Source organism: Panthera uncia, chromosome E1 (genome assembly GCF_023721935.1).
Source record: "Panthera uncia isolate 11264 chromosome E1, Puncia_PCG_1.0, whole genome shotgun sequence".
In the NCBI taxonomy this organism is placed as follows: domain Eukaryota; kingdom Metazoa; phylum Chordata; class Mammalia; order Carnivora; family Felidae; genus Panthera; species Panthera uncia.
Window position 1 is genome coordinate 13,439,997 of NC_064814.1, and position 12,342 is coordinate 13,452,338.

The 12,342-nt window shown below is 35.1% G+C and overlaps 1 protein-coding gene across 5 annotated transcripts in view; it reads right to left on the reverse strand.

Annotated features, from left to right (window-relative positions):
* The window catches only part of GPATCH8 (G-patch domain containing 8), a 100,820-nt gene that overhangs the window by 69,008 nt on the left and 19,470 nt on the right, over window positions 1–12,342 (reverse strand). For 2 of the 5 annotated variants that reach the window (XM_049636266.1, XM_049636261.1), the window contains exon 1: window positions 5,203–5,283. Coding sequence is in view for 1 of the 5 variants with exons in the window: in XM_049636260.1 (XP_049492217.1) it covers window positions 5,203–5,277 (75 nt within the window). In the remaining 4 variants the exon portion in view is untranslated. Of the gene's footprint in view, window positions 1–4,157; window positions 4,193–5,202; window positions 5,284–12,342 lie in introns of those variants that run through there. The other 3 variants (XM_049636262.1, XM_049636260.1, XM_049636264.1) reach the window with 3 other exon arrangements.

Below are 12,342 nucleotides of genomic sequence, written 5' to 3' on the forward strand. Positions count from 1 at the left end.
CAGTCACTGTGAAAGAACAAGGGAGTCACTCATAAGCCTGTGAAAATAATAATCTACTCTGTTTGGAGTTGTGATTTTGCAAATTATTCCCATGGATGTTATTTATAACAGTAAATTGGAGTAATTTAAAGCCCAAACAGGTAATCTAGACATTATGAGGGTAACAAGAACTAAATTTACCTCTGAAGTAAATTTACTATTTAACAATTACTATTTCAGTCACTATAGTCGTAACTAAAAAACCTTTGTTTTTTATTTTAAAATATAATTCAACCTCAAACTTTATATTTTAATTTCGTAGAACCAAAAGTAAGTAATTGAAAAAAACTTTTTAACACTGTCTGGTTTATAACTAATAAATGGGCATGACAATGACAGGCTGTTTATAAATTAAATGCACATGGAAGAACTGCAGGGAAATTCTACCCATCTTACCTACCTACCTACCTACCTACCTACCTACCTATTTAAGTAAACTCTACTCCCAATGTGGGGCTTGAACTCACGACCCCAAGATCAAGATTCTCATGCTCTACCAACAGAGCATGAACAAGCCAGGTGCCCCAAGACAAATACTAATTTTAAATTAATTGATAAAGCAACTAAACTTTGCCCAAAGGAAACAGACAAACAAACTAGTTTTCCACTTGATTCACAGAGTTCCCACAAGCTATTTGTTACTCTATGTTCTTAAGACCAAAATGGTGGCAGCGTGGCATTTTCTTTGGTTAGGCATGAAGTTCTTCAATTCTGGTCAAACCAGAAAGCTGAGCTGAAAACTCAAACTTTTTTATACCTAGATTACCTCAATTGGCCTTTTTTTTTTCCTATTTCTAAACTTAAATATATAATTAAAATGCTACATTTTTACCCTCTGTTCCCTTCTTTTACATGTGTAAGAAAGGAAAATATAATTTTTCAATGGGAAAATCTTTGAAAGCAAGAAATGTAAGTATTATAAACTATCAACATGCTAAAACACAATACCAGAAAAAACAAAAAACAACAACAAAAAAAGCCTCATTATTGTTTCAGCCATTCCTCAACATTTTTACTTATTAACTATCAACTAGAAATTTTCCCAAGAAGTTTTCTCTGCTCTATAAAGCGGTATTCTGTCATAGTTAACAATGATCATTTTGGCAATAGCACCACCAATCTGTACAATGGGAGCCTGCCAAAACATAGATTAAAATTTACTTTATTGTATGAGGCTGATTCCAGTTTTTATAGCAGGAAATAGAATCTTCTGTCTCCAGAGAAAACTGTATTACAATTATGTCAGTGACTGGATGAATATTAACTCCACAATGAATTTTGTTTTAGTTGACAGCCACATTCAATTTACACCATTTGCCCATTTTCAACAGTGACAAAAATGGTAGGTCTCTTGAGTGGATTGTAAGCTTTGCTGATTGTGTATTAAAGACTCTATAAGCAAAAACCAAATGCTACTAGGTGAACCCATGCAAACAACAAGTTGTAAAAATTCCCGAAACAAAAAATCTATAGCTCACTACAGATGACACAATGAAGACTAGAGAGAAAAGCCATATAGTAATGCTACACCATTCAGCTCCAAGAAGCACATTATTTATAGTGCAGTCCACATATGGTCACTGCTAAATGTCAAATCAGCAGTCTTATGGTTACAGTTTGGAACTAGTGGAGTCCACAGATCTAAACAGATATGCAACATGAACTCAATTATACATATACTTCTAAATCCCAAGAGAAGCAAAGTAAACATCAGCAACTGGAGTTTGAAAACTTACATTAATTTTTAAAAACCTCTCAGTCAACCTAACAACTATAAAGACAGGATTTTATTCAGGTAGAACAAAGACCAACTAATGGCTGATGGGTAGTTTTACTTCCAACTGCAACAGTGACAACATATTTTACTATGATGTACGTGTTTTGCCTTCTGTATAGCTGTAATCATGCCCCCATCTCACCTCTCATATTGTATGACAAAGGTCATAAAAAACCATATATCATAAATCACACCAAACAGTTCTTCGAACTATGGTGGAATTCTAAAGTGAGCTTTGGCTTTAGACTTAAGTTTTGCTTTCTAAATACTTTATCGTTAAAAAACGTAGAGGATATAATGGCTGCGACCTAAAAAAATCATCAAACAGTAACTTAAAATTCACGTTCTGTAAAGTTGTTTTTCTTTTTGTAATAAGGGAAAACATTAATACTTTCCATCTTCTCTGTAATTCAGATAATCAAGTTGTCTGGCAATTCTTTCATAATTTTCTTAGAACAGTTTTATTTTTGACCAAAAATTTCATTGAAAGATATTTGGTTGACTGAAATAAAGCAGGGGAAATAAAACTTCGCAACAAAGATTATGAAATACTTTACAAATGCTGGATTTTGAGGTGTTTTCAACACTTCCTGACTGAAACTGAAATGTGGATCATCTATCTCACCAAGTCTAGGCTTCAGAAGTTTACTAAAGCATAACGCATTATTGAATCTTTGTACTTGAGTCTTTGTATTTCATTCCCCATCTTGCCAGTTTACAACAAATTTACCCTATTACCAAAGGAAAAGACCTTAATCCTATACTCACAATAACCCTTCACACAGGCATATTTCTTGGCACAAACCTGTGCAGAGATTTCCACGGTTACCAGCTGCTGCAGATTACCTTTGTTTAAAAAAAAAAAATGACTAGACCTTTAGCTCCTGCAGTGATCTGTAGACTCCCAAAGCTGCATATTTCCAGCCACTTTTGAGTTGCATGCTGTAGCAAAACAGTCAGCACCTCTCAATAGATATTGCTGCAGAGAAAGATTTTAATTCAGCAGAGACTCTTTCTATGTGTGAAAAGCAATGCCATTTCCCCCTAAGAACAAGAGAGCTCAATATAGCCAGCCAGTGATATAATATATATTTATTTGGTGGGAATTCCTTAGATGATAGGGTTCTTCCCTTTGGAGGGGAGGGGGAGATTGATACCGCACTACCAACTTTCACGCCAATTGTTTTAGCAAAAGTTTCCTTAAAACCTTTAAAAACTTTCAATTTGTTCCCAAGTGATTCATAAGAGAAATAAAATCCTTCCTGTCTTGTGTGTTCCACTTCTACCTAAAGCAATGTAGGCTATGAAGCTCCTCCTCCTATTACCTAAACTACCACAACGCAAATAATATTTATTTATGTTTCAGGAGTAAATTTTCATTAGAGATATAATTAATATGCATCTCTGAACATACACTTATTTATTAAAAAAAATTAAATATCCAGTCTGAGCACTTATGTCATTCACTATTTTAAGTGGAGAAGATAATACGATTCAATAAATAAGGCATATTATCAATTCCACTCCTACTCTTTGAGATTCCTCAACAGTGATCACTCAGACAGTCTTCTGATAGCATTCTTTCTATGACATATGCTAGAAAAAATCCTGGACAGTGTGAGAGGAAAAATAGCATTAGTCTCACATGCCGAAGGAATGAATTTTCCAAAAACCTTAAAATACAGCCCTAAAATGCTTTAAAAATGTTAAATATTATTTACTTTAGAGCTTTTTAAAAATCTTTTGAGTATAGTAATAATGAATACTAAGCTGCAAATTTAGTTTAATTAAATTCCCTACTACTGTTGAATCAGAGTACCCATAGATTTATAGCTTATTTAAGAATATTAATCATGTACCTTGTAGATATGGTACTTGGGTCTTGCTTCTGACAACTATCTGTTCTTAAACTATGACCCAAAGAGACATTTAAATAAAGTGAAAAAATTAAATTATTTTTCAAGTACAAAATGCTAGCTTAGCCAGCCTACAGACTTCATTATAAAATTCTGCCTTGTGGTAATTCCCAAGATGACACAGAACAAGGCACAAACTTCAGTGATTTTTAACTTAGCAATGTGGGCTTGGCATTTTATCCTCAAGTCAAAATACAAGATTGGGCTTTCAGCTCAAGATCAGATGTGAATTCTCCCTCTGCAGCATTATCACATGCGTCATCAATTACTGCCATGCCTAAGTCTAGCATCATGCCAGCACATTAAGACAGAAGGTACTATATGCAGTGTTCACTGGACCAGAAGAACAGAAATAAGAAGGGGAGGTGGGGGAGAAAGAAACCCTAGAGAAGAAATTAAAAAAAGGCAGACCGTGCAATACAAACCAGATCATGGCTGCTTAGCTAATATGGGCCAACTGCTGTGGAAGAAAAATGTCGAACACCCCAAGTTGTGTAAATTTCTGTAAACATCTAAACACACACACAAACACACACACAACACCAACCTAATTAGGAACATAAATATATGTTGATCCTTTACTATGTTATAGTTTTGAAAATAAAAGCTGAAGTTAAAATGTCTGTGCTCTCTAAACTGTCTTATTTTCCTGAGGGAGGAGAAGAAGCTAGTGTTTCTTAAAGAAGAAGGGAGATGTCTTCATTGCTATTAAGATTAAGACTTCCTCTTCGATCATTTTCACTCAAGTTTACCAATAACTCACTGAGACCCTAATTAAATATGTATACTTAAGCACAAATATTAAATACTGACAATACTGACAAGTTTAGACATTTTAACAATGCACTGTGTAATTTAAAAATAAAGAGCTTTTCAAAATGAAAATGATGTTCAAAAATTAAGATTTTTTTAAAAAATTAAAAGCCAGGAAAATAAATCTCCTTGTTCTATTGACTTATATCAATATCCAAAACTAAGTCATGTAAAGGGATAGAAAGAATCAGCTTTTCACAAAAACCAGACATCTCTTAAGCTACCAAATTTATCATGTTTCATAAGTGTCTGGTAAATATATTAGTCCTTAACTATTCCTAATGGAACATTTCACACATAATTGTGCTGCCAAGGAAAGGTGTAGCTTTTAAAGGATCAAAATACATTTTACTCCTTTATTCAATTTACAAAAACACTAAACTTTAACTCGCTATCTTTAACAGAATATCAGTATGGGCCAAAATGAAATTTTCCATCTAATTCTAAGTGGTTTCTAGATCTTTCAGACTGATTTCCCAAAATATTAAATATTAGATAACATCCCAAATTCTATTTGATTACTGTAGGGCATGCAAGAAAACAGCTCTAAACTGTACTATAACTTATTAATAAGTTTAAATTCATTCACATCAAGTGTCACACGAACACTACCTAACTAACTATGACCCAAAATTAAGCACTGATCTATAGGCTTACCGATTCTATAGGCTTGTCAAGTGATGCTTGTTCAATTTCCAAATGTCCTTCTTCATACTGATCAAAGTGATTACCCTGAAAAGACAAGACTACAGTTATTTTTCAAAAGTAATAAATGCCAAAATATGAATAATCTAATCCAGCTAGGGGTTATTTTTAACTTTTCATTCTTTTTCAGTAGACAATCAAAACTGTGCCACAATTTCAGACTTTTCTAAATCTATAAAAAAAAAACAATTTATTAGAAGTCTAGGCCTAGTAATAGGAATTCTCCCTTTGATAAACATTGAAATTGCTAACTAAAATACTATCAACCATTTGGGATTATCAACTCCTTATCTGACTGATGATATCATGGAGACTCCAGAATCTTAAAAATGCCTGGGTGGCTCAGTGGGTTGAGTGTCACTCTTGGTTTTGGCTCAGGTCATGATCTCACTGTTCGTGAGTTGAGCCCCACGTCGGGCTCTGTACTGACAGTGTAGAGCTTGCTTGGGATTCTCTGTCTCTGCCCCTCCTGTGCATGCTCTCTCTCTCAAAATAAATATATAAACAAACAAAAAAAAGCCATGTTTTTTAGCTTTTCATAAACAATCTTGCACTGAAGAAGATAAATCATAATAATAGAAGAATGCAAATAAAAATCTGTTATAATACTATTCAATGGTGGTAACATTGCTTTTAAATTAAAACTGCTAAAACATTGGACTTTAAATCAAGTTGCTAACTCCCAAGTTTCAAAGAATCTAAAAACACAATCTCTTGACACAGTATTCTAAATACAGCTATTCCTCAAATGATCTGCCAAGAGAGATAAACATGTCTGTATAATGCCATATTTGACCATAAGTAAGCAGTCACTGCAACTAGAGTAAGTCAAAATAGTTCAACTGAGGATAGGAGGAGACAACTAGGAAGTTCTCTCTAATCATGGTTTTCTCTGATCTCCCTACTCTATTAGCAAATAATAGCTCATAATTTGGCTTTAAAACAGAATACCAACTTTCTGGTTCCCTTTATGTTACAAAATAGAGGGCGTGATGATTTGTAAGTCCTGAACTGACCTAAATCAAAAGAGGAAAGACTTCAGTCTAGCCTATGTTAATCCAATGTGTGGAGTGGTAGGACAACTTGAATGTTAACAAAAAGTTATTTTACTTTTTCAAGGTAAAATTTTACTTGAATAAATCTTAACCATAGAGATCCTAAACATATAATTTGCTACACTGTATCAAAACTACTAGGTTACTTATTTCCTTCATCAGACTGTAAAGTCCTTAAGAACAAGAACTAAATATTGTTTACCTCTTACAACCCTAAAACTTAACTCGGTGGCTAAACATTAGAGAACAATTAGGTGTTAAAATTGTGTGGTAGTGATGAAAAAGTTCTGGAATTAGACAGTGGTGGTGATAATGGTTGTACAACACTGTTAATATACTTAATGCCATTGAATTGTATACTTTAAAATAATTAAAATGGTAACTTGTACGTTGTATGTATCTTAGCACAATAAAAATGATAAAAATAAAATTGTGTAGTAGAGTATATCCAAAAGAAGAAAGGAGTAACAGGACAGGAATAGGTTTTCCAAAGACAAAAAGCAAATCTTAAAAATGGAGGAGCAGGCATTCCAAGAATGAGGAAACGCAGAGGTGCCAGGGTGGCTCAGTCAGTTAAGCATCTGACTTGGTTTTGGCTCAGGTCATGACCTCACAGTTTTGTGGGTTCAAGCCCCACATTGGGGCCTGCGCTAATAGCACAGAACCTCCTTGGGATTCTCTCTCTCCCCCACCTCTCTGCACCTCCCACATTGGCACTGTCTCTATCTCTGTCAAAAAATAAATAAAACTTTTTTTTAAAATGAGGAAAAGCAATCAACAAATACTAAAAATGAAAAATAGGTACAATCTCTGAAAGTCTCTCTTAATCTCCAATATTTTGTCCAACAATCTCTTTAACACTTGCCTCTTATTTTAACTTCTAAAGCAACATTTAAAAGTTTAGAAACAATCACTTAATTGTTTCTACCACTACCACTATTGGTGTTAATACCAACAATAACTGGATACTATTTTGAAAGTAAATCTTTAGAGTATTAAACTTAGGACAACCATGTTTGTTTGTTTGCTTGATTTACTTATTTTTGAGAGGGCACGAAGGGGCAGAGAGAGAAAAAGAGAGGATCCCAAGCAAGCTCTACGCTGTCATTGCAGAACCCGACACGGGGCTCAAACTCACAGCTCTGAAATCAAGACCTGAGCCAAGATCAAGAGTCAGACGCTCAAGTGACTAACCCACCCAGGTGCCCCATGCTTTACAAATTGCTAAAACTAGCCGCCTAAGTTGTCAAATCATTCTGGATCTATCACACACAAAACAGGATTAATAATATAGTTTGAGTCCAGAAAAAGACCCATATATTTATGAATAACTGATCTTCAACAAAGATGCAAAGACAATTCAATAGAGAAATAATAGCATTTTCAATAAATGGCATAGAATTCGGTATCCATATGCAAAAAAAAAAAAAAAGAAAAGAAATGAGCCTCAATCCATACTGCACACAATAAAAATTTTTAAAAAAATGTATCGCAGACCTAAATATAAAACCTAAAATTACAAGCTTTTCTAGAAGGAAATACATAGAAGAAAATCTTTGTAACCTTGGGCTAGACAAAGCTTTCTTAAGCTACACTGCCAAAAGCACAATCTATAAAAGAAAAAAAATGAAGAACTGGGCTGCAAGGTGCCTGGGTGGTTCAGTCAGTTAAGTGTCCAACTTTTGATCTCAGCTCAGGTCTTGCCCTCAAGGTTGTGAGTTCAAGCCCCCCAAGTGGGCTCCACACTGGGCACACAGCCTACACTTATTAAAACAAACAAACAAACAAACAAAAAACCTGGGCTGGGAGAAAGTATTCACAACTCTCATATCTCATAAAGGATTTGTATTTCTAAAATATACAATAAACTTTCTAAACACAGTAATAAGAAAACCCAATTTTTCAAGTGGGCAAAGATTTAACAGACTTCACCAAAGATGATACATAGATGGCAAGTAAACACTCAACATCATTACTAAGGAAATACAAACTAAAACCACAAGATAATACCACTACACATCTATTAAAATAGCTTTTTTTTTTTTAAGTTTATTTATTTATTTTGAGAGAAAGAGAGAACACAAGCTGGGGAGGGACAGAGAGGAGAGACAGAATCCCAAGCAGGCTCCGCGCCATCAGTGCAGAGCCCGACATGGGGCTCAGACTCACAAACTGTGAGATCATGACCTGAGCTGAGATCAAGAATAAGACACTTAAGCAACTGCACCATGCAGTTGCCCCTCTATTAAAACAGCTTAAAACAACAACAACAACAACAACAAAAACAAAACAACTAACAAGTGCTGCAGAAATTGCATGGAAACTCTCATAGGTTGTTGGTGGGGTGTAAAATGGTACAGACACTTCAGAAAACAGTTTGGCAGGTTCTTATAAAATTAAACACACATTGAACAAACAATCCATCAATTCCGTCCCCGGGTATTTGTCCACATAGAAGGAAAACCTGTGTTCACAGAAAATCCTGTCTTGTGAATGTATGGAAACCAATCAAATGTCCCTCAACTGAGAAATAGATTAAAATACTATGATACACCCATTCAATGAACCATTCTTCACCAATAAAAAGAAACTACTCATATAAGCAGTAACATTTCGAATGCATTACGCTAAGTGAAAGAAGCCATACTCAAAAGTCATTGTATAATTCCATTTATACGGCATTCTGGAATAGGCAAAACCAGAGAAAAGGAAACTGATCAGCGGTTGCCTGGAGCTATATACTGATTGCACTGGTGACTACACTATATTTTGTTAAAATTCGAAGAACTGTACACTAAAATGAATTACCCTGTATCTTAATCATACTTTTTTTTAATAAAAAAAGAAAAAGCCAATATTTCTACATCTCCCCCCTTAAAAATACTTTTTTAAGCATTAAGAAAGTTTAAATCCTATTGTGTAAACACACGGTGATGGTTACAGGAATCTATACATGTTTTAAAATTTATAGACCTAAACACCAAAATAGAAGTCAATATTACTGTATGGCTTATTAAATAAAAATAAACTAAAAAATATGCATAGACAGCTCTAGAATACATAAGAAGCTGACACTAGCGGTGAACTCTGAGAAAACCGGGTGCTTAAGAGACAAGAGATGAGAAGGAGGCTCTTTTGTTGTTTTAAATGTTTATTTTTGAGAGAGAGAGAGAGAGAAAGAGCACAAATAAAGAGGGGCAGAGAGAGAGGGAGACACGGAATCTGAAGCAGGCTCCAGGCTCTGAGCTGTCAGCAGAGAGCCCCATGTGTGGGGCTCAAACTCAGGAACCATGAGATCATGACCTGAGCTGAAGTCATTGAAGTCAGACACTCGACCACTGAGCCACCCAAGTGCCCCTGGGAGGCTCTGTTTTTAACTGCGTGTTTTTTCCTTTTGAATTTTATACTTAAATTCCCTAATACTCAAATACTCTAATAGAAATCATAAATATTTTGTATTTAATAGAAATCACAACCATTTTGTATTTATCTTTGAATGCTTAATCAATGCCATTCAAAATAAATTTCTGATGAATTTATTTTAAAATGTTTAACACATTTTAAAGTGGTGTTGATTCAAAAATATTAACTTTAATTTTAAATGTTTAAGCATAAACATAAAATGAAATCATGATTTCCAATTGAATATTTGAAACTTTTTTTAAAAAGCTTATACATCAGGGGCACTTGGGTGACTCAAGTCAGTTAAGCATCTGACTCTTGGTCTCAGCTCAGGTCATAATCTCACAGTTCGTGGGTTTGAGCCCCAAGTCAGGCTCTGCACTGACAGAGCCTGGGATTCTCTCTCTCTGCCCCACTCTCCCTCCCTCCCCCCAAATAAATAAATAAGCTTGAAAAAGAAAAAAAAAAAAGCTTATACATCAGACATAACAGGCTATAAGCTCAGCTCCTTTTTTTTTTTTTTTTTTTTTTTCCCATTTTTTTCATTTATTGACACCAGAGTTGCTCTTCTGCTGCTGAGGGGTTGAATATTAAAAAAAAAAAAAAAAAAAAAGACATCGACTAATCATCCACAATGTAATCCCAACTATAATACATTTCAATTTTAAAAAACTAATTAGTTTAAATAGAAAAAATTAATAATCATGAAAGACACCAAACTATGTGAACTCAGAAATTTTTAATATAATTTATTCACAAATTGGTTTCCATACAACACCCTGTGCTCATCCCAACAAGTGTCCTCCTCAATGCCCATCACCCACTCTCCCCTTGCTCCCATCTTGAGCTCAGAAATTTAAAAATGATAACCAAATGATCTTCTCAATGAAACCAACAAATATGTACATTAAAAAATACAAATACTCTGCTGGTATAACTAATTCACCGCCTAAATTAGATACTGTTTAGAAGAACTCAGGAACTCATTTTTAACAGTTTACTCCCATGGTCTTGCTAAACAGTACATTTGTACCAGCTATCTTTTGAGTACCTATTAATAAGTATCAGGAACTGTGTGCTTCACAGGCATGATCTCAATCCTCTGAATGATCCAACAAGGTAGGTATCATTATTTCCATTTTCAGATGAAGAATTCAGGGGTGTAAGTACAAAATCTACTCACTTAAATAGTAAGTAAAGAAGCCCAAATTCTAAACCCAAAGTCATTATTAACTTCAAAGTCCATGTTCTTTCTGGTATGCTACTTTGTGATTTTTTTTTTCCAGGAGGAAGAGGCAGGAGGAAGAACACTGGGAGACAGGGTTCCAGATACCACATTTTCCATAGCTTCTGCAGATAGTAATTAAATGCAGATAACATTCACTGTAGCACTTCTCTAATATATTTTTAAAAAATTAGAAGCAAATGTCCAATAGAGGAAGAGTTTAATTTAATTCTATTTTATTAACACAACAATTAGGGAGTTACAATAAAAGTTTTAAAACTATGCAGAAACAGGTTAAGTTTAAATGGAAGGAGGAACAAATCAAAAAGGCAGTTCACTAATTACAACTGTGTAAGACTATGTGGACAAGAACTGGTGGTGTTCTGAAAATGTGACAGGAACTGATAAACATCTGAAGAAGCATCTAACGAACATCTAAAGTTAATTGTTTTAATTTAAATATTTGTGATAGAAGTTGACTTTAAACAGCCTAGAAATATTCCACAACCATAACTAAATTAGTGAACTGAGATTACTTTTTCTTTTTATTTATTTATTTATTGTGTGTGTGTGTGTGTGTGTGTGTGTGTGTGACAGAGAGAGAGAGAGAGAGAGAGCGAGAGACAGCGTGAGAGAGCGTGAGAGAGAGCGAGAGAGAGAGCGAGAGAGAAAGCGAGAGAGAAAGCGAGAGAGAAAGCGAGAGAGCGAGCATGCGTGCCAGTGGGGAAAGGGCAAAGAAAGAAGGGGACAGAAGATCCCAAGCAGGCTCTATGCTCGAATTCATAAACCGTGAGATCATGACCCAAGCCGAAGTCAGACACTTAACCGACTAGGCCACCCAGGGATCCAGAACAGAGATTACTTCTTAACATTTATGAGTGCTTGATTTGCCACAATAAACAAATCAATTAGTAGCAACGTGTGAAAAGTATAAAAACTGCTTATAGGGGCACCTGGATGGCTCAGTTGGTTAAGTGTCTGACTTTGGTTCAGGTCATGATCTCAGTTCACGAGTTTGCCCCGTGTCTGGCTCTGCACTGACACCTCAGAGTCTGGAGCCTGCTTCAGATTCTGTGTCTCCCTCTCTCTCTTCCCCTATCCCCCCCCCCCTCACCGCCCCCACACGTGCTCCCTCTCTCAATCTCAAAAGTAAATTTAAAAAATAATAAAAATAATAAATATTAGGATATAAAGGGGGGCAAATATACAGAAAACAAAGGGAGAACTATTGGAAAAGATCAAAGATAATAGACATTTGGAGGAAATTGCCTTAAAGACTAAATAGCTCCTTCCTTAAAGAAAGAAGAGTTGGGGTGCCTGGGTGGCTTGGTCCATTGAGCATCCGACTCTTGATTTCATCTCAGGTCATAGTCCCACAGTTCGTGGGATCAAGCACGACTGCGCTGACAG